Here is a 23,705-nt window from a genome sequence, read left to right on the forward strand (position 1 = left end):
CCCAAACAGTAGAGACACCGGCGTTGGGGGTCGGTGACCGACATCAGTCGTTGACAGGCGTCACACGGGTTGAAACCGGGCATCCCTACTGGCACCAGGAGTGGAGTCGACTCGAAAAAGATAGACAAAAATGTCCAAAAAGTTAGTCACAAAATGACTAAGGGTACGCTCTTCCCAGATCTGCGCTTCCTGGTGTGGAAAAAAGAAGAACTGACGTCAGCGCGCGAGGGCAGCGCCTAAGTACTCCAGCAACGTCATGTCTGCGACCACGATGCCGAAGACGGACGTGGAGCGACAGGACGATGCCTACCGACGTGCAAGGGTACTGCTGCAGAAAAATGTTGGGATCCAGTCTGACGCCTGGGGATAGTCTAAGGTAAGGAATCTAACACTAACCTGTTTCTTTCAGATCCCCCAGCTTCGCTCCGCTGACCTCGCCCTTGCCACCGTTCCACACATCCACCGAACGACCATAGGTGGCAGATCATTCTCCCACCTCGCTGCCAAGACATGGAACACCCTCTCTATCCACCTGCGACAGACCCAGGACCTGCTGACCTTCAGGAGACTTCTCAAGACCTGGCTGTTCGAGCATTAGCAGCACTGCCCCCCTCTCCTCCCCCTTACGCCTTGAGACCCTCACGGGCGAGTAGTGCGCTCTACAAACTCATTGATTGATCGATTGATTGACTCGAAACCAAGGATTGCTCAAAGACATAATTCGGATCACTCCCACCCACAATGGAGTCTGCCATAATGTAGTGGATGAAGGAATACCATATGTCATTATGATTAACATTCCTAAACAGACTGCTACAATTTGTGATGACTACAGATGCATCCATGAAATCAATGGAATATATTAATCTCAAGAGGTAAAGAAGCATATCAGTCTCCTAGAGGTAAGGATGGTTGTCCTAGGATTTCAATCTTTTCTTCAAAGAATAAAACACTCATCAATGCGAGTTCGTAAGGACAATGTGACCAAGATGTACTACCTGAACCAACGAGGAACGACAAAGACTTGCCAGTTGTCTTTGGAAGAGCAAAAGATATGGAAATAGATTCTTCAATGCCAGATCATTTGAATGGTGGAACATGTTCCTGGAATAGACAATGGATGGGCAGACAGTCTGCAGAGCATCAAGAGATGACCATAAGTGGGGACTGCATCAATGTCAGCTATCAACCATTTTTGAAAAAATTGGGGACTCCTAACTTAGATTTTCATGACATATCTCATTTGCAAATGCTGCTTTCATGCCAGGAGATACCTACAAGGGTCCTGGGGAAATGCCTTCCAGATAACATGGACAGTTACGTTCGCCCATGCTATTTCCTCCCTCCCCTCAGTTTCCAGATTTCTGGAAAAAATGAAAAGAGAACCATTTGGTATTACCCTTGTCACCTCAGCATGGCCAAAACTTATTGGTACACAGAGATACTTCTGTGATCAGAACAGAAGCACATACTGGTCAGGCCAGTGTCTGAAGTTTCAACAATGAATAAAAGTCTAATCGATCATCCAACAATGGAGTCTCTCAATTTATCGGTCTGACTCCTGAATACATTCAATTCCAATCGTTTAAATATTTCGGATAATTGCAAAAAGATACTTGCAAAAAGCAAAGCCGAAATGACTAACACAACCTATAAAGCTAAATGGACTTGCTTCTGCATTTGTTGTTTTCAGAATTACATACATTCCTTCTCATATCCACCTGAACAATTCTTAACACAATTGTTACACCTGGCATGTTCAGGCCTTTCTCATAATTCGGTCAAAGACCACCTAGAAGTGTTTTGGTCCTGTAGAACATCATCAAGATAATTATTACTGTGGTCTCGTAAACTGGCAAAGGACCTGTTTTTGGCAATTAATTAAGGATCTGTCTGAGTTAACGGAGGGTCCTTCCAAATCTATTCATCAGACGGATTTCAAGTACCTGTCTTGGAAAATGACTTTACTATTGGCCCTAACTCCTGCCAGGAGAATTAGTGAAATCCAAATTTTTACTATAATGTAACTATACATGCAATCAGGGGTGGCTCCTCCATTAAGGCAGATGAGCATCGTCTCACTGCAAAAAAGAAAGAAAAAAAACATTATAACTCAAGGTTATCATTATTTTATTTTCCGTGTAGCACGGGGGGAGAAGTAATGGCGCTCTCTAAGTGCTCAAGACTATTTGGCCAGACGTCTTGAGCCGGCCAAACAGTAATACGCATTTTGCATGTTCTACACTCAGGCTACCGAAATACGGCACTCAGATCATTCACACCGTTGCACTGCAGCGTTATATTTGGCTGAGGGGGCATGGGTGATTCCTGTTTCCTGCTCGCAGAGAAGCCAGGAAGAGAACCGAGAGGATGGAGGTGGCCAGCCAGCTGGCTTGCCAGTGAGCTTTTTTTTTTTTTTAAACCCTTACCACCCAACCCTCTCCCCTCTCCCTTCAACCACCAAATCCAAGGAACAGCATTTCAAGCTTGCAATTCATGGGCCGACAGGGTGCTATTGAAAGCCATCTTAAACAGGGAGTGTATTGTTCCTTCACTAGGGAAAAAAAACATTACGTTTTTTGTAAAACTCTCACCCTCCAGGGTTACCCCTTCAGTTCCTGAGCAGCGACCAAATAGGTATAGGTGAGGAGTACGGGTAAGACGAGTGTGTGACTAGAAGCTGAACTCCCTGCTGGTGAAACCATTAAGCGCAGGCTTCAGTAATAATATAAATAGATTATACAAGTACCAGGTGGTATTAATTAATTGTAGTCCTGAGCAAGTACGTGCGACTGATGCACTTTGTTTGCTAGTTGTAATTAGAAAAACAACAATAGGAATGGAACTCGTTTTTTGACAGTTTATATACTACATCCTGAAGAATAGCAGAGAGGGGTAGGCTTAAAACATGTCGACCACTAGGATTTGGGAACATTCAATCCAACGATCCTAATTATCCCATTTTTAATCTTACCAACTAGGGGTCGGTATAAAGAAACATTACCCACTAGCCAGGTAATTTTAAACACACATTTTTTTCACTTCACTCGTTCCCTGCAGAAACATCTGCCTCTCAGTCTAAAAATCAGTGCTCCAGCGTATTTCGTCTGGTCGCAGAACGCCCTGTTCAGAGGCAGAACAGGTGGCATGATGAAGCATGCCACCAAGGGGTAACCCTGGTGGGTGAGGGTTTTTACAAAAAACTGATTTTTTTTCCCAGGTGAAGGAGCAATACACTTCCCGTTCAAGTAAGTTTGGGTCCTTTATTTCATTACATAAGTCGGGCCTTGGAGGGTGGCCCCAGCCTTTATCCTCTTACTTCCCCCTCCTTTTTAGGTCTCGCCCTGCGACGCATCGCAAAGCGATGTCGCAGCGAGATCTATAGCCGTCCACTTTGCTTACAACGAGGCAAGAGGAGACAAGAGATGTGCACTGTGCACGCGCCGCCCGCCGTAATCGGACCATCTCCTGTCTCCTTTAGCCTCCAACACACACAGTCACATCTCCCCCTGCTTTATCACACACACGCGCACACAGACACAGAGACACACACACAAGAGCGCACCTACACGCACGCACACACACAAGCGCACACATACTGAGACACACACCACACCTCCCCCCCCCGCCGCCGCCCCCCCCACACACAAGCCCATACAGGCAAACATACAGAGCGACATCCCCCCACCCCCACCTGCCCCCCCGCACACACACGAGCGCACACACGCACACATACAGAGACACCCCCCGTCCGTACAACTAACCCCACTCACCGCATCAGTGCCACTCTGGACTCTGCAGCCTCCGCAGGGCTCTCCCTCGGGCATGGGGGTCCCGTGTCACCACTGCTCCTCTCTGGGCCAGCCACTATGTGGGCACGGGCTTCAGAAGACGGAAGTCCCGCCCCAAAACAGGTTTCGGTTTCGCGCACAGCTTTCTTCAATGCTTGTTAATGGAAAGTTGGAGAATTACGATATCCTTTTACAAATTATTTTGTCATTTAAAAAAGCACAGGCTGTACACACAATCTAATTTCAGCTGTGGCTATATACATATTTGCCAAAAAAGGCGTGCAAGGAGGGAGGAGATATTTTCATTTTTTTATTGTCAATCCAAGTTTTAGTGGCAAACTTTAACAGGTTGTTTATTGTTTTTTTTAAATATTTTATTATTATTTTATTATAAAATATAGGAATGTTTCCAAATGAACGCGCTGATAGGTTGATCAACCGGAATAGCCAACACACGATTAATTAGATTACCTCCAATGAGTAGACACGTGTGCTTGGAGCGACAAATTACCTCCTTCAGCCGGCGGGTGTCGGATCGGTTTTCAGAGTCCACCATGAGTCAAAATTGAGCACAATAACGGATTCAAAGAGACATAACTTCTTTTAAAGAAATAGGAAGTGCCCCCAATCTTCCCAAAACTGACACATTTTTGTAAACACGATGTGTGTGGTTCAAGTTAAAGAAAGTAGGAACGCTCGTTCTTATCTTTATTTCAATTTCCTATAGTGTGAACTTGGCCCGAGGGCACTGGAGCAATTTACCGGAGACGCAGGCTAGATACATAGATGTATAGGGAATGAGACATTACGAGATTTGTCCAAAATCACAGGGTGTTGTGCCGATGCCAGGATTTAAACCTAACTCCCCTGTTCCAAAGTTGGCACCGCTAGGTTTGTGTATATGGCTTCAGTGAGCTGTAAAACGGGTTCCTTGGATTTCGGAATGCTCCTTTAGGGGAGCATGGTGTGTGCGCGTTGTGGGGGGCTGTTTGCACATGCCTGGAGCTAATTACAGGCAGTGGCAGGCATGTCCAGCCTGGGATAAGAGCAACAGGGAAGCATCTGTCTGTCCCAGGGCAGCGCTCGGTGACTCATTTTCACAAACTAGAAAGAAAATCTAAGGACAACACATGGGTGTTAAGGAGAGTGGTCGGGACGAGACAGACGTAACGCCCTCTCTGCAGGAGGGGGGGCCAGGATGTGCATTAGCATCTGCTCAAGCAGCATCCCCAATCATTAATCCTTTTTGTTGGGTTCCGGAGTATCGCGCTACTCGCCGAAAAGCGCACTGACGCCTAGACAGGGGTAGTAAGCGCTACATGCATGCAATTAAAATACGATAATATCATGCGCGCCAGGTAAGTACCCGTAAACAAAAATACGCACACTGCCTCACAAACACTCCCACCTGAAACCCAGTCACAGAATGGCATGCATGAACGGGTAGCATCACTCAGACGAAAACATTCCTGCCTGACCAGTGCATGCACTGCAGTATGGTACGTGGAGATACAGAAGTGCAGGGACTCATTTTCCAGAGTGCTGCTTGTTTGTATATGCTATTGAAAACCAACAGTCTTTTTATCTCAGAAGTCCCATCAAAACTTCATTGAAATGAACCAAGTCTTTTTTCCCACCAAATTCTACTAACGCAGTGGAAAGAAACTTTATAATCTCTATGTCAAGTGATGTTGCAAATTCACCCGGAAGGGTAGCCGGGTGCTGGACAGATGCGAGTCTATCCAAATCTAGGGCCTAGTGGGACCACTCGAAAAAGCAGGTCTTCAGCTTCTTGCGGAATTCAAGAAGTGAAGAGGGGGATCGTATGTGTAGCGGCAGGTCGTTCCACGCCTTAGGCACAATGTAAGGATGACTACAAGTAGGAGTTCGAATGAGGGAGGGTATCTGGAAAGCTGCTGCGATTGTTGAGGTATCCTTGGCAGTGTTGTGTAGTGCCTTGACTGGGTGGGTTAGGAGTTTGAATAGTTTCTGTTTGTGTATGCGGATCCAGTGGAGCCTCGACAGGTGTGGGGTGATGTGAGTGCAGCAAGGGAGATTGAGAGTGATGCTGGCCCCCAATGTCTGAATGTTCTGTAGCCTCCTTGTGAGTTTTTAGTTGAGGCCAACATAGTGAGTGTTCCCATGATCAAGGTTTCTTATGGCAAGGCTGTGCTTGACGTTTTTCCGGTGCTTATTGGGAGCCATTTGAAAATCTTCCTCAGGGTATAGCAGCATGAGGAGGTGACTACGTTTACTTTGGCAGTCATGTGGAGTTTGCTCTCAATGACGATACCATGGTTCTTGGTGTGTGTGGTGGGTGTTGGTCTTAGCTCTATTGGCCACCAGATGAAGTTCCACAGTGAAGTGGCCCTGTGGGAAAAGAGAGCTTTAGGAGCTGTTTTGACTGGCTGTCGTTTGGCTCTTATTAAAATACAATAAACTGATTAACTGTAGGAAAGTAGGATCTGCTTCTTATGGTTACCCCCCCTTTTTTGCTTGATGTGATGCTGTTTTTGGCTAGTCTAACTGGGATCCTGCTAATCAGGACCCCAGTCAATCTGCTTTCTCCCTAAACATTTGTGTTCAGTGTGGAGAAGTGTGGCTCAGGGGTTAGAGGCGGCAGACCCGGAAGCTGAGATCGGCCCCGGACCAGGGTTCAATTGCCCGCCCCGACGGGGGTTGGGCCCAATAATTCCACGGACTCGATAATTCTCGCTCCGGTGCCTACTCAACTCACGGGTTCACACTCTGCGACTCTGGGCAATAGCTTGCTTAATCTCCACAACGGCCCCTCGCGGCGGGATGCCTGGCTTTCACCTTGTGGATACCCTGCTGGGGTATCTCACAGGGGAATACCAGGACGGGTTCCCTAAGCAAGCGCATAGATGCCTGCGATGTGGGCGATTTGCGCTATATAAATACATGTACATTTACATTACATTTACATTTACCTAGGTACATCCCAGATTGGATACTGGGGTACACTTGTCAGTCCCTAGTATATGGTACCATTGTACCCGGGGCATAGGTACCCCCAGAGGTCTCCCATTGGCTGAAGCATGCATTATGCCATCCGTGAGAGACCATTCAAATTGGAACTACAGGCCTGCCATTGCAGCCTGTGTAAGCTGGTGCGTGCACCACTTACTAAAGGTATAGTTTTACTATATCTAAGGGTCACTGCTAGGGTGACCAACTGGCATGGTGGCAAATTCAGGACGCAAGTGAAAAAATTCAGGACAAAGGGTCAAAATTCAGGATGAAAATTCAGGACAGAAGGTCAAAATTCAGGACAAATCTTCGGGACAAAAGGTATGTTTTACAGATACATCCGAGGAAGTTGCGCAATAGTATAAAAGTAAGTAAATAGACAACAACTTAAGTACATGTCCAAATAAGTTTATATTAGGTTGAGACAATCATGCACTTCAAGGTTTTTTGGTATGCGCACTGATTTGACCAACTGTGCAGGTCACCAAAAAAGCGAAGTGAGTCATCACAACCCTCCCCAGAAGAGCTCTCTTGTCCAAGGTTCTAACCATTCATCCCACAAACCCCTGGTATCCACCATTTCAAATGTACTTTCTGTCATCCACCATTCAGCCGTTCATCATTCATTCTGTCCTTCCATCTGTGTTCCCATCCATATCCAACACTTTTCAACCATTTGCAAACCTCTCCATTGCCTATCCTCCCATTCATCATTTCACTCATCCATCCCTCCATCCACCCTTTCACTCATCCAGCCATCATCCATCCATCCATCCATCCTTTCACTCATCCATCCAATCTTCCACCCATCCATTCATTCACTCATCCATCCAACCATTTACCCTTTCACCCAAGCCATCCTTTCACTCATCCATCCACTTTTCCACCCTATCTGTCATATTCACTCATCCATTCAACCACTTACTCTTTCACCCATCTAGCCACCCTTCACTTATCCATCATTCGTCCACCCTTTCATCCATCCACCCTTTCATCCAATCCATCCTTTCACTCACCCACCCACTCTTCCACTCATCCATCCATTCACTCATCCTTCAAACCATTTACCCTTTCACCCAATCCATCCTTTCACTCAGCCATCCGCTCTTCCACCTATCCATCCATTAACTCATCCATCCATTCATTCACCCTTTTACTTATCAGTTCATCAATCCGTCCATCATTTCTCTCATCCATCCACCCATTCACTCGCCCATCATCCACCCTTTCACACATCAATCCATCCTTTTACTGACCCATCTTTCATAATTGGTGGTGTGAAGGGTGGGAACCCCCAGGACAGCACACACATCTGTTCTTTCACATCCCCTTCTGCTCATCTTTACTGGCACAATCAAATCTTTTCTACTGCTTCCTGCAGTCATTCTGGTATTTTCTAAATGACCCTTGTATAATTATTGGAGCTGTTTGTGTTTATATTTGTATACAGGCAGACATGCACAAACATTTCTCTATCTCTCTTTCATTACAGACAATAAAAACAACAGATTGATTTACATTTCTTTAACAGTTTCATAGCGAAATAAAGCGGTGTCCGTTCCTTTCACACTATAAAATAAAATGACACCGGAGAGTAACAAGACCTCACAATTTATCGAACATAAGCAGGTACATTTGTTAGAAGAAACACGTCTTCTTATGAGAGAAGGGCCAGATTATGCGTTCACCTGCACAGATCCCCTACTTGCATTTTTTCCAGTACCGAAACCCGCAAGGGTACCCCCCACCGCCTTCACTGTGCACCCAGACTGAAGAGGAGACTTCTTTTAACCCTGCAGTGCTCCTCTGCATCTTCTACCTGGGTCTTATTTAACCTTCCACTTTACCTTCCGCTCCATGCCTCAGTAATTTTGAGCTAAGGCGCATTAGAGGTTCAGGGTGGGATGAATGCGTTAGCAGCTCAAACTGGCCATTGTCATTTTCTATGTGACAATCAGCCACATACAGAATGACAATGGGTGGGGTGGGGCTGCGAGGAGGAGTGAAAGGCGCCCCATCGGGGAGTTGAGGCCTCTCGCAGGGAACAGCTCTGCTCCCTGCAGGCCCCAGATTTACAGACAAAAGGTGTCCGTAAAATGGATCCTCACGGACAATGGACGTAAGGTCCAAATTACAGACGGTCCATGAAACGTATGGACAGTTGGTCACCCTAGTCACTACACTTAAAACCTATAAGTCACTCCTACAGTAGGCCTTTACAATCCTGAGGGCAGGGTGCTTGGTTCGAAGTGAGAGAGTGGCCCTGCATGAGCAGGACACCCCTGCAGCCTAGAGAGTCCATTCTCCCAGGTGGTCAGTGAAGCAGCCATATACTATATAGATGGGCAGAGCATAATCACGCGATGACCATCTCGAAAACGGCTGCAATGAATTCTATAATGTATGTATCAAACATGTTGGAATCATACCCCCACATGGTAAATGGTGTGAAAGGTATGATTATAAGCACTGGAAGAGCCCTCCGCTTGGTTCTCAGTGTTCCCGGTACCAGCCTTCTAGTCCCGGACAGCACAAAATGTTTGCTGCCGACCAGAGACACATGTCTGCTCTCCTGCTGCTGAGCCAAGCTGGAGCAGGGGAAGGCAGAACAATAGCCATCCTGTCACAGGGAGGGGTGACCACTTCCTAGACAGGATTTAGTGTATTAGGTCTGGGTGGGTGTGCTTGCCAGCGCCTTAAAGTCTGCATGAGGGGCACATTTGGTATCAATAAGCATAGTCCAGTTCAAACCAGTCCTGGGAGCCGTTGGCTTCCACTCTGGTGCAAAACTGGACAAAGGACATTGGAGTAACTTCCCCTCTGTCGAGACCCTCCCCTGGGAGGGACCCCTGAATCTCCCCAACCCTTTCCTTTGGGTACGTAAGGGCTTACCTGGGTGTAGGGTCCCAAGATTCTTCGTGGATTAAGATTCAGAACTGAAACCATTTCAGTTCTACCGTCTGGGCACTCTGGACTCCGCTGGACTTCGTTTGGGCAAGACTCAATTTCCATTTCAGTCTGCTGCATCGTCTGTGCCCGTGCATCATACAGGAACCTTCCAAGGCCTGTGAAGCATCAATGACAACCGAAGTAATCTCCCTTGGATGAAGGAGTCACTCCCCTGGATTCGCAGGCACCGCAACGAAGACGACCGATCTGCAGATCCCGAGCTCCTCCGGACTCCGTGGGCTCTGCAACACTGGTGGTGGTTTTCCTCAGCTACTGAGGCCTGCTCTACCCATTTACCAAGTTTGAGGCCAGTAGTCCTTGTGGGCGTTGCAATAACTGACCCCCTGGGTACCGCATCCCCTTTGAAGTTGCAAAGGTTTGTTGACATGTTTGAAAGAAGATCTTCAGGCTCCAAGTAGCCCCAAACTTGAGCACCTCCAGTGACCAGAATCTTCGACCACAATGCATTGTGTCCTGCATCCTTTGGTGAGCTGCTTGAGGTCCTCTTGCGACTCATGGGCCTTCAGCCTGTGGGTCACCTTTGTTTTCCTTTGGCTCCCCTGATTGCTCGGGTCTGTCCCGACTCTCCAACTTGTGGCGAGTCTCCTGGACCTTGCTGGTCACCTTCTTGACTTCCTGCCTGGGCTGCATTTGCCAAAGCTTGTTGGTGCTCCTGCCAGACACTAATCGCTCAGCACTCTACTTCCTTCGTGGTACAGCTCGTATCCGGGTACTTGTCGTCCTCAGCGTCACCAGGTCCCACAGCATGAAGAATCAAGGTCACAGTCATCTTTCCTGAAGCACCCGCCATTGGAGGGCATCCGTCTTCCAAGTCTCACGGTCACTCCTGAGTGACAGACTCTGTCCCCTCTGCTTTCAGGTACTCCACTTCAAGAATCCACGTTTGGATTACTCCAGACACTTTCTCCTCTTCCACCAGCTTCCAGGTGGTATGACGGTTGTGTATGAACGGGTATCTATCTGGCAGTAAGTGTGGGCTGGCGGTGTGTTGGTGGCTGATAGCCTGTATGCATATTGACTTACTTGAGGTGTGTTTGTAGGTTGTCTGAGGTTTGGGTGTATGGTGGTGTGATTGGTGTGTAAATCCTGTTGGGGTATGAGAGTGATGGGCCTTGTATAACGCTGGTTACAAAATGTCAGTGTTATATTGTGCTGGGCCCACAGCTGGCACTGTAAATGGCTTTCTGTGTCTGACACATGAAAGGCTTGTGAATGGACTGTAAATCAGTTGTTGCCTTGATGTGGCGTTACAGCTCACAAGCTGTAAGTCAGTGGTTCTCTATTCTGATGTTAAAATTATTCACAAGTACTTTTGTGAATTTGTTTTTAGTAAAGTAAATGGGGAATAAAGTTTTGTTTTTATGAACCATTTACTTACCCTTGTGCCAAATCCAACCAATATGCCTGGGATTGACTATTGGTTGAGTGTGAAATAATGTTTTAGTGTTTTTTTGCTTTTTACTGTCAGTGTACACCTTCTTCCCTCACATCTTTTTAGGAAACTGGTTACTAAGGGAATAATATGTGGTATGTTTTGTGTGGATCGCACAAGGTGTACTTACCCAGAAGACCTTACAAATTTGATTAACTGAAAAAAATTGTTTTCTCACATTTCAGTGTGGGAAGGTTGTGGGATGACTGGGCCGGCACAAAATCCTTAGCACTCACCATTCGGCACAGCTCGCTAGATAAAAATGCTACCTCACTTGTATGAGTGGGCCAACTGCTTGCAATGGGGAATGCCCCAAAATGTATTGTGGAAACATCAAAATGACCTATTGCAAAACAACCTGGTTTTTGCAAGGGGGAACCTGAGTTTTCGGATCCAGACTCGGCGGCCATCAAGGGAAACCTACTGAGCCAGACATTTCTGAAAACTGGACAACCAGAGGAGTTCAGGGAGGTGTGGCTTGCATGGCTCTCCCAACGTTTTCTTACCAAGAATCCATTGCAGACCTCAATTTTAGCTAAAGTCACATTTTCCTCACATTGCTGTGTGGAAAAGTTGTGGGATCACCGGCTGGCAATTTCCTACCACCCATAAAACTGGTACCTCAGTTGTGTGGGTGGGCCAAGCGCCCACGACAGGCAAGGGCCAAAAACAGATTGAGAAAACATCAAAATGATCTATTACAAAACAACCTAATTTTGCAAGGGGGGGCATGCGTTTCTGGTCCCGGGATTGGCGGCCATCTGAGGAAATCTATCACACCCAGACATATCTGAAAACTAGACACTCGGGAGAGGTCCGAGAGGTGGGGCTTGCATGGATCCCTCAACGTTTTCTTACTCAGAATACCCTACAAAGATGAAATGTTGAATAAAAACACGATTTCTTTGTGCATTTCTGTGACGTAAACTATAGGAAACTGCAGGGATCCATAACATTCCTACCACCCAACATTCTCCCACTTGTCCCGATAAAACGCGACCCCTCTTGTATACCTGGGGCCTGTGCCTGTGCCAGGAATTGATCACACCAGTAGTCCTCATTCAAAGAATACAGTTGACCCTAGTGTGTTCCATTCCTGCTGCGGGCACTAGGCCCAGACACACAAGTTGGGTATTGATTCTTTAGAGACAGGTAGGAGAGAGCAGGGTGGTAGGAAGTTTGTAGATACCTGCACATTCCTGTAGTTTACGTCACAGAAATGCAAGGAAAATTTGTGTTTTTATAAAACGTTTCACCTTTGCAGGGTATTCTGGGCAAGAAAACATTGGGGGATCCACGCCAGTAACGCCTCTCTAGACTCCCCACGATATCCACTTTTCAGAAATGTTTAGGTTTGTTAGGTTTCCCAACATGGTTTCTGAACCCCAGGACTAATTAGTACACCTACCGCAGTTATCATTGTCGCCACAATATGTTCTGGGCCCTTCCCTGTCGCGGGGCCTAGCCCACTAACACAAGTGAGGGACCATTTTTATCAGGAGACCTGGGGGAAGGCTGGGTGGTAGGAAATTTTTGCTGGCCAAGTGACCACACAACTTTCCTAATCAGAAATTTGATGAAAATGTGACTTTTTAGCTAAATTTGAGGTTTGCAGAGTATTCTGGGTAGGAAATGCAAGGAAAATGTTTTTTTAGGCAAAGTTTGAGCTTTGCAAGGGATTTTCGGTGTCTAGTTTTAAAAACATATATAGGTTTGCTAGGTTTCCCTAGGTGCCAGATGAGCTAGGCCCAAATCTACAGCTACACATGTTGCAAAAATCAGGTCAGTTTTGAGTGAAAAAATACAATGTATCAATGTTGAGTTTTGGGCCATTTCCTGTCACGGGCACTAGGCTAACTTACACAAGGGAGGTACTATTTTCATCATAAGACTTAGGGGAAAATTAGGTGGAAGTAAGTTTGTGGCTCCATGTAAATTCCAGAACTTTCCATCACAAAAATGTGAGGAAAATGTGTTTTTAGTCAAAAGTTTTGAGGGTTGAAGGGATTCTGGGTGAAAAACCTAGTGAGACCCATGCACGTCTCCCATTGATTCTCCTAGGTGTCTAGTTTTCACAAAGACATGAGACTGGCAGCCAACGCTTGACAAGGAGCTGCTGTTGGTCTGCTGTTAGACCTTTTGATTCTATTAATATTAAGTGCAGAACATAATTAGTTATGTAGGTTTTCAGTTCGACAATCTATTAGTCAGTTGTTTCATTCAAGGAACAATGGGCCAGCCCACTTAATTGGCTGACTTGTGCTATGACATGATACCATTCCACAAGGAGGCCATCCACACACAAAGTAGTTGTCTTAAGTGACAGGGACTACTATGGTAATGCGTGCTTTTTTTTTTTTAGATCAAAAACATTTTTGCCTTAAGCCAATGTTTATTTAACTGATGAGGGTCTGGCAGCTCCTCTAACAAAGTTCAGCCAAAATAATAAGAAAACAAAATGTAAATTTCCAAAAGGCTGGCAGCCAACACCAGTTATTTAGGGGGAAGGGGAGGGGATTACTTTTTTCAAAATGTAGGTCTTATTACTAAATTCTATTGTTTTGCAGCTTTATATTTAGCATCACATGTTCATCTAACAGGAGTACTGTTAAGAGAACATTTACTGCAGGACAACACTCTCAAGATTCCTAGGTCCAGGCGTGAGTAGCTCATCCAGTCAAGTTTTTTAGGTCTCACCTAGGCAGAGCGATCTCTTCAAGACAAGTTGTACTCTGGTATGGACTTTAAGCTACGCGCATCTTTTCAATTGGCTCCTATTTCTGTCCTTTGTAAATGGTGGCTTTCAATTTGTGAATAGGCTTAGTAGTCCCTCCTTAGTACTGCCCGCTCTTCTCTGGTACCTCCCATTAAGACAGCCCATCTTATATGTGTCCTAACTCTCTTGGTTTCATTAACAGTTATTGAGCACTATTTAGTAAATTAATGTATTGTTGAAGTAGGCACAACATGCTGTCTGGCTTTTGCAACCCACCCTGGTCTCCCGCTTCTACAACCGGTGGTGCTGCAAAGTGTGCTTTACAGTAAAATTTACATAGTGATGTGTTTTTGTTTTTACTATTTATTAATTTTATTAGCATTCGTAGCATGCCGCGCTTTAACTGAACAAGTTTAAAGATAAAGCGTGGTCTATCGCTATTGCTTCAAAAGTAAATAAATACAAAATAAAAGGTGTAGGGCCACCACATTTGATTTACATTTATTTACTTTTGCAGCAATTGGGGCGCCCCATGTTTTACATTTAAACATTTCAAGCTAAATCACTGTGTGCCGTGATTGCTACAAAAGTAAATAAATAGAAAAAATGCAGTGGGTGGGTGCCTTTTTTGTTCTATTTATTTACTTTTGTAGCAATCAGCGCACTGTGCTTTAGCGTTAACCCCTTGTATGCTGGTGACGAACCCCAGCCGTCATGCACTACGGTGCTCGTGTGCTGATGACGGCTGGGGTTCGTCATGGCCCGCCCCTGTTCATTTGTTTACCGCACAGCGGCGGAAACGGGCCAGCAGAGAAGGGGTTAAACATCTTAAGCTAAAGCGCAGCATGCCGCAATTGCTACAAAAGTAAACAAATAGAACAAAAAAAGCAGATGCATTTCTTTTCCATTTATTTACTTTTGTAATCGCCTCACACCACGCTTTAGCTCTAAATATTTGAAATTAAAGCACGCATGTCATAATTGCTACAAAAGTAAATAAATTAAACAAAATGCGGCGGACTAAATCGTGCTTTTAGGCATGACACCTTCATCTTTAAAATGGCAGCTGTGCTTTTGTTTTGTTCTTTGCAGCTCAATAAAAACAACCTTTACCACATTATTTATTTACTTTTTACCCGCATGCCATGCCGCACTTTCACTTTTATGATAGATGCCACGTGCCTTGCTTTTGGGCCCACTGCGCTTGATCTTTAAAAGGGCGGCCACGCTTTTAATTTCTTCTGTCTGGCTCGCCCAAAACAATTTTGCACATATTCTTTTCATTTTAACCAGTGCGCCATGCCGCGCTTTCACTTTAATAATAGCGACCGACCTGTTGGTTTTGTTAATTTTCGTTGGTTCGCACTCTGCCACTGCGAACAAGTAAATGTGAAAAATAAAAAAAATGATCATTTACAATGCCAATAGCTCTAACTTTCACTAATGCGAGACCTATTGCATTGCAAATGCGTGTTTCTTGGTACTATGGAATTTCTAGTCCTATCTATTACATTTTAAAATGTGGACCACAATGCAGTCCTGTTCAATCTAGTCCGTATAAACTGACCAAGATTTAGCAAATTTACAGTTCTTTAAATGTTTTCACTAAGGTCTGGTGATTTATTATGTGTTAATAGTCAGCTAAGTACTTCTCCGACAGAGTATTATTATCTATCTACAACTTGGGTTTTCCAGCACATTCGGCAGGTAAAATCCTTGTAACAATATCACCTCATTTGGAAGGGTGTGTATTTCTGGAAAGAAAATCTGTCAAATAAATGGTTGTATGAATCAATGAGATTTAATGTTTATGGGCTGACAACACATCGAATAGTCGCATCAAACTTGGTAGCAGGGAGGCCCTAAAAGCCCTTTAGTTCCTCAGTACGTTGGCTAATCAGAAACCAATTACGATGAAAGGTAACTCTCACTCTCTAAAAAGAGCCAGTCCCATCGCCCCCAAAAATCAAATACTGATCATCTATATTGGTGTGTAAGCTCTTAATTTCCAATCACATTAATAAAGTTCCTGAAGTCAGACTGAAGTATATGCAAGTGCACTGGTTTGTTCGATCGCAGTTAAACCTGTTTGTAAGTCATGTCCTATTAGTGATCTCTTATTGATACCTTTTGTTGCTGCGGACACACCTGAACCACTTCATTTCTTTTTTGTTTTAATTATTTAAATTACTTTTATTGGTTTTTACACGTACAACATATGACATATAAAACTTATAAAAAATAATCGTCATCGCATTGTCTATACAGGGGTGACAGTTCATGTGGCTTAGATGCTGATAGATGCAAAAACAACAGTTGATGGACAGAATGCAGAACAATGTCATACATTCACCCCATTACAGAGATCTGGGCCTATATCCATCGTTTATTTGCTCACCATGCCATTCCAGTTTGAACCCAGCCATATGCAAATCAGACTTGACCCTGTGCCCCATGGGACCTGTCCATCAACTATTATTTTTGCATTTGTCACCCCGAGTGTGAAGAGTATGCTCAGACGTCAGTACTGTGCTCACCATGCCACTGGAATCAAACTATCCTGGCTGATGAGGGCTGAAAGCCCGAAACCGGTCCTAGGATGCTTGTTTCCAGTCCAGGAAGGACCTGGTTTGGCAGTTCGGGCTGGACTGTTCCCATGGGGCACAGGGTCAAGACTGATTTGCATATGGCTGGGTTCAAACTGGAAGGGCATGGTGAGCAAAAAAACGATGGATTTAGGCCCAGATCTCTGTACTGGGGTGAATGTATGACATTGTTCTGCATTCTGTCCAACTGTTGTTTTTGCATTAGATGCTGGTAGTACAGTTTTACACTTAGAACAAATAAGCTTGTCCGTCCCTGCATTACCACTATAACACATATAACATGAAAGTGCTAGTCAGAAACATTTAACAAGCCCATCACCACACCACTCACTAAAGCACATCATTTCATCACATGGTGCAGGATTCGAATAAAACAGCCCCTCCGCGGGTGGAAAAACATGCTAACTGGAAGTGGTTCAAACAAGGCAAGTGAGATATTTACGAATCCATGCACACTGTAATGGGATCGTACATACCACAGGCTGTTTTGTGATGTCCACCAGGTCCTTAATGGTGTAATATTGGTGCTTTTCAAATGCTGAGAACAACATGTTGAGAACCTGCTGCTTCTCACCCCGAGCACGTTTGCCCTCTTCCTTCTTTCTCCTTTCACTCTCAATCTGTAAATCAGAAATATATTATTTCGTACGGCATACATATTCATTCACTGTGACCTACTTATAGCTGAACATCGTTTACAAAACATGTTCCTTCATAATTAATTTTTGCAGCATATCAGTTAAGAACAAGAAACTATAGATAAAGAAGACAACGCCCTTAAGCTTTTAATTAAATTTTTTTTTAGGTCGGTCAGAGATTCAATGTTTCTTAATATATGGGCTTTAACCCGCCCCTCTTCTCCATTGGCTGGCCTCGTAAATGCTGGCCAGCCATTGGCGTCACTCCCTTTAAGCCCCGTCTTTTCCCGATTCGGGGCGTTTTTTTTTCTCTTCCTTCTCTCTATGACGTCATCGGGAGAGAGCACGCCCCTCATCACGCTGCCTACACGCTCAAGTCAGCTCTCTGATTGGTTTTCCTTATTAACCAATCAGAGGTCCGACTGGCGCGTGCAGGCAGCTTGAGCAGACTCTGCTACCAGACCCTTGGCTCGGCTCGTCCACGTCTACTTTTGATGAGGAGGCTTGTTTTCATGAGCAGTCTAGTGTTCAATAGAATATTGGACCCGCCTTGCACTGGAGACGTTTAGAGAAGAGTTACATCCCACTCGGCCCTCCCACCATGTGCGTCTGTTCTAGCACTGGTGGGAGGATCTGGGAGGGCCGCCCTCGGGCGCGCTCCTGTCGCCCCAGAGTGGAGTGGAAGTTGGATTTCCTGGCAGCAGTGATGCTGGAGCTCGGACAATGAGCGAGGTGAGGCACCGAGGCTGCTGCACAGAGCCTCGGAGGGGGAAGCTGGCCGCCCAGCGGGGGACCGCAGCATGCTGCGGCCGCTCCCAGTGAAGCTGGGCCAGCTGTGCCGGCTACTGAAGCTGGCGATGCTGGCGGCTGTGCTACTCACTCACCCTGGCATTCAACCCAGAGCCGCTTGTGTTGCAGGTACGTGACCAGCTAAAGTGAGAGCCTACTGTACCTTTATCCAAATAACCAATCTTTTGTTTCAGCTGCCAGAGCATTGGGTACGTGTCAGCCGGTGGGAACTGCTGGCATACTTTCAGCCCAACCTCACTTGAACTTTCTGCCCAGAGAAACCGTCTTTCAGCTTGGGTCTTTTTTATATGTCTGATTTTCCAGCCTTGCCCCATCCATATAGTTTATCCGTACATTTGGTGCAGCCACTTTTAATAAGTTACCGTTTATATGGATGGAAATCTAGTGGTTATAAACCGCATTAGTCGTTATGCCCACGCTGTGCTAAACTTAAGGCCTCACACTTCAATTAGAATTGGATCCCCGCACCCCCTCCTCTGATTTTAGTCACTCAACTATCATGCTTATCACCCTATGTGTGACTAGTACTTTTAAATCCCAAGCTTTAACTTTATGCCACACACTGGTTGCAGCCCCTTATAACCCTCAGCTACTCTGCATGAAGGTATGTATCCAGCAGTTGGTAATCTCAAGTCTCAATACTCCCGGTAACCCCACTTTGTCCTCACTTTGGACACACTAGTTTCTAACTTAAACACCCACTGCTACTAAGAATCTCACCCCTACCGTCACCACTCATTTCAGTCCTTAGTTCCTCTTGTCTTTCGTCCTTTGACTATAGTTCCCGTTACTCAAGATAACTTGCCCAGCCTCATTTTTTTTTGTTCCGATTACGCCTCCTTTATGGAATGCACTTCTATTAACTACCCTGCATGTAGGAACGTGTTCCGCGGTGTGAAACCGTAGGAGTTACAATCCACCACTCAGTGTCAGTGTTCTGTCCATACTGACCGCAGCACTAGTTAATCACAGCTTCTAACGCTGTGCCCTTGCCGTGCTCACCGCAGAGACACCCACACGCATTCATGACCTGGCCTCTTAAACCACAGTGACTTGGCGGACATTTTTGTACTGTAACTTCTATTCGTACTACTGTCTGCCCTTGCACCAGCAGGATGTAATTTAGCAATGTTTATTCAGAGGTGTGTTTGTGTGCTTGTTTCATTGCGCAGGTTATCGCATTTAAACATCTCATCATCAACTGTTTAGCACTCACTCGCAGTCCGAGAAAGGCACAGAAAACTAGCCATTGCAGATTGACTTCTTTTATGATTCTCGATACGAGTGCTTAACATTACTGAGGTCTTTGGGCTTTGTGCTTGCTGCCCCCTCGTTGCTTGTGATTGCTCTCCTGCCCCCTTGTTGCTTGTTGTGCCCTCCTTGTGATCCCGTTTTTGTGCCTCTGTGCCCCCTGCCCCCTCGTTGCTTGTGCTTGCTGCCCCCTCGTTGCTTGTGCTTGCTTTCCTGCCCCCTCGTTGCTTGTTGTGCCTCTGTCCCCTGCTTGTGATCCGGTTTTTGTGCCTCTGTGCCCCCCTGCCCCCTCGTTGCTTGTGCTTCCTGCCCCCTTGTTGCTTGTGCTTGCTCTCCAGCCCCCTCGTTGCTTGTTGTGCCTCTGTGCCCTTCATGTGATCTGGTTTTTGTGGCTCTGTGTCCGCTAATACGCTCTACTACTCTCTAATGCTCACCTATTGCCATTGTAAATGACAATACCATTTATTTATGTTTTTAAAAAACAAAAAATGAAAAAAATGCCATTTGCAATGCCAATAGCTCTAACTTTAATAAAGCCGAGACCAATGCATTGTACATGCTTGTTTCTTAGTGTTGCCTGTCCCTGTGTGGTAATTTAGTGCCCTTGGTTATAAGGAAAACAATGGAAGAAAGTTAGAACTGAGCTGGATACCTCAGTTGCTGCCCGTGTGATTCGCCCTAGAGGTGACATTGCGCACAGTTTAGTTTTACGAAGTCTGATTCAGCACTGAAGCCAGGGACCGACCTCCAAGCAACATACCACAGGACTGAACGAAAATCAGTGAACAATATTCAGAAATCACAACCAATGCTGGAGGTCGCATCCACATTTAATCCTACGAGTTGCAATCATCTGACCTACTCTTGTGTAGGAATACGCTCTAAGCATACTCGCTGGGAGTTTTTGCTATATGGAAATACGGGGAACTGCAGCCAGGAGGTGTCAGTCAGTCAGTCAAATTAACTTTATTCGATTTGATAAAATCATACAAAGTACATAAAAACAGTATTATTTACAGTTAAAAAGGAATTAAACAGTTTCATGTATCAGCAAGTTAATTTGATTAAATAATTACATTTAAAATATTTAAAAGACCCATTATGTACATCAGTTTTCCAAATTCATGCTCCTTCTGGCTCTGGTTGCTGCCACCAGGAAATTAGCCATGGCAAAAGTAATGCAAATGTTGCCCAAAGATTGTAAATATAGCATTGCTGGTCTCACCTGGGAGAAGCCAGCTTCTCTTAGAACTGGTATCAGATATTTTTTTCTTTGGGCGGAGAAGAAATCGCAAAACATAACAAAATGTAAACTGTCTTGAACAGAAAAATTGTCACAGGTGCAAGGTGGTGCTAACTCAGGTTTCGTCCATTTGTTAAAATTACCCAAATAAAAATGAATGATGTTGAATCTGAATCTTGTTAACAAAAATCTGTGAAAAGGATTTGTGACAAAACATAAATAAGGCTCGATTACAAGTGACTGGAGAGTTAAGTAGTGCAAACGGACGGCGGGTTTAGACAATTCTACTTCTTCTCGCAACATATAAGCCCTGAGCATAAACTGTTTTTTTATGAAACACACATCCTGCTTTGTAATACAAGAGGGAGAGGTGAATAAATCTGGGCGGCCTAGTTCATTAAAACATTTGTGCAAATACGCCAGCCATGGAATCGTGTGACTGTATTCCAACCTCATCACATCCCTCATGATCATGTGGTTTAATGATAATTCAGGGTTTAACCAGGTCTTAAGCCAGTATGTTAGTGGAGCCAGTCTCAGTTTGTCCTGGATATAATCCATGCCAAGTTCTGAATGAATGGAAAAAACCGGGGAGGATTGGGGGAGGGACAGGACTGAACGTAAAAAACTATTCTCAGCTACCTGAATTTTGTCTAGGCGTACGTAGCCCCATAAGGAGGCACCATACAAGGCCACGGGAAGGGATTTGCTGTTGTAAACCTGGATAATGGCCTTCATAGGTCTATGACCCAGCCTTTTAGCGAAGCTTAAGATGGCCATGGATGTTCTAGTGACCGCTAGGCTTTTTGCACGTATCTGTGGGCCCCAGGTACCCCTGCTGTCAAAAAGGACTCCCAGATATGGAAACACGGGGACTCCCGATACAATCTCCCCTTTACAGAAAAAGGTTTTTCTTCCTCTCTTGGCCCTTTTCCCTTGTCTGCCTACGACCATAGTGTGCGATTTGGAAGCATTAACCCTCAGGTCCAACCGGTCCATAAAAGTCCCAAATGCATCTAACAGTTTTTGGAGGCATACCCCTGTGCGTGCTATTAGTACAGCATCGTCCGCGTATAGGAGAGCAGGGATCTTAACTTCTCCTACACGCGGGACGTCACTTGCTGCCCCAATTAGGTGTTTGCCTAGGTCGTTTATATAGATGGTGAACAACAGGGGGGCCAGTATGCATCCTTGCCTAACGCCACGTAGGGATCTAAAGCGTGACGTGCATCTTCCCTCTTTGGTTACTCTTACAGCAGCAAATAGGTCCTGATGCATAGATGCTATAAACGCCACCAGGTCTGCATCAATTCCCATGTTAATTAGAATTTCCCATAGCTTAGACCTGTTGACCAAGTCGAAGGCCGAGGAGAGGTCCATAAATGCTAGATACAAGGACCCCTCCTTGGCCACCGTGTACTTGGCAATCAAGAGGTGGAGATTTGAGCACTGTTCTATCGTGCCCCTTTTTTCCCTGAAGCCATACTGTGTATCCGCCAGGCCCCCACAGTCCTCCAGGCTATCTCTTAGTCTGTCTAAAAGGACTCTGCCCAGGATCTTAATAGCAGAGTCCAGCAGGGAGATGGGTCGGTAGCACCCTGGATCGTCCCTTCGGCCCTTTTTAAATATAGGAACTATGGTGGAAGTAGCCCACGTGTTTGGGGGGGGTGAAGTATTTGCGGCTGTGAACACGTTGGCCAGGATGCCAGCCCAGAGCTTGGGGGAATGTAAATAAAAGTCTGCTGGCACCCCATCTGGGCCAGGGGCTTTATTCCTAGATGTGGCGCAGATTGCTTTTTCCACTTCCCCGCTGTTAAACTGTAGAGGTGTGGCCACCAAACTTGCACAGTTTTGTAAATGCGGCCGGTCCCCCGACTCACCATAAACAGAACTGAAATGGCCAGGAGGTGATTACAGGCTCCGTGGAAACTGGACCAATTTAAGATTGACTTGTGAAACGATTGACAGAAATAGTTTTGTTTACTTATGCCAGAATATAGTGGGTTCTTGAAATACTAAGAAGTACAAAGGAATATCATAAAGAGCTGTTTGAGACCTGATGAAGACTTTTGGAATAATATTCCATTGACGAAACACGCGTTTTGGCTGTTTTGAGGCAACAGCTGTACTACATGAAATTGGACCTGGGCTATAATAAGTCTTCATTGTGAAATCCGAAGAATATGGAAATAAAAACTACGGATTGAATTTGGACTTTATTGAACACTTATTTGTGGATGATTACTGAAAACTTTATTAATATGTAATGATACTTATACTGTGTTAGTGCTCAGGGAATCCGATCAAAACTTTGGATTTGAGCAATTGTGAATCAACAGCATGGGGTGGTGGCTGTTTTGGGTCCCCTTAGTAGCAAATTTGATAACAATTAAAAAAAATATAGAAATGAACATAGAATTGCACAGGACACTGGAGTTACCCCTATATTTATGCCAACGGCATCTAAATCTAGATCACTATTCCCAGTTAACGTTCCAACCACTTCACTCTGATTACAGAGACCATCAAATCAATCCAGAACTTGATTAATAAAAACAATAGCTGCTGGTTAAATTATTTCAAAAACAAACTTTCTCACTCACTTATCGCACTGAAGTCAAATCCACTTTGAATTCCACTCTGCCAACCCTCGTCATAGACCAGAACATTATCGCCTGTAAGAAAGTAAAAAGCCTGGGAGTCAAGTGTGGTGCCTCACTATCAATGCACGCAAACACAATCTCTTCAAGAAGCTGCACCTTCCAATTTATGCAGAAGAGGAGTCCTGTCTTGCTTTGTCAGGTCAGTATCTCAAAGACAACTCAGGCTTTAACACTCAACCAGGACTAGTAATACACCCACATCCAAGGAAAAAACACTTAAAACTTCAAAAAACTCCAGATCTAAAAAAATTTAAACAGCTTGCTTTGTCTGGAGGGCAATGAAGAAGAAAATTGGAATTCTAACTAAGTTAACATCGCATACACTACTCTACAACAGCCCTATTCTCCCTAAAATCTTTAAAGGCCAGGTGATGGCAAGATGGGAAGTGCAGGGTGTTCGGGTCTTGGGTGATCTGTTTCAAGGGGAAAAGCTTTGTTTCCTTTGATTTTTTATTGGAGTTCAAATTACAACGTGCAGTTTTTTAAAATATCTTCAGCTCCCAAGTTTTTGTGAAGAGAAGTTGTCAAATAATATGCTTTTCTTAGATAAAATAGTGATTATTGAAGCAATCAAAAGAAGGTTTAAAATGGGTC

At 45.0% G+C, this 23,705-nt stretch overlaps 1 protein-coding gene across 1 annotated transcript in view; it reads right to left on the bottom strand.

Annotated features, from left to right (window-relative positions):
• The window catches only part of GTF2F2 (general transcription factor IIF subunit 2), a 933,714-nt gene that overhangs the window by 66,457 nt on the left and 843,552 nt on the right, over positions 1-23,705 (bottom strand). The window contains exon 8 of the mRNA XM_086935014.1: positions 16,983-17,126. Within this exon, the coding sequence (XP_086791140.1) occupies positions 16,983-17,126 (144 nt within the window). The remainder of the gene's footprint in view (positions 1-16,982; positions 17,127-23,705) is intronic.

Source organism: Lissotriton vulgaris, chromosome 8 (genome assembly GCF_964263255.1).
Source record: "Lissotriton vulgaris chromosome 8, aLisVul1.2, whole genome shotgun sequence".
In the NCBI taxonomy this organism is placed as follows: Eukaryota; Metazoa; Chordata; class Amphibia; order Caudata; family Salamandridae; genus Lissotriton; species Lissotriton vulgaris.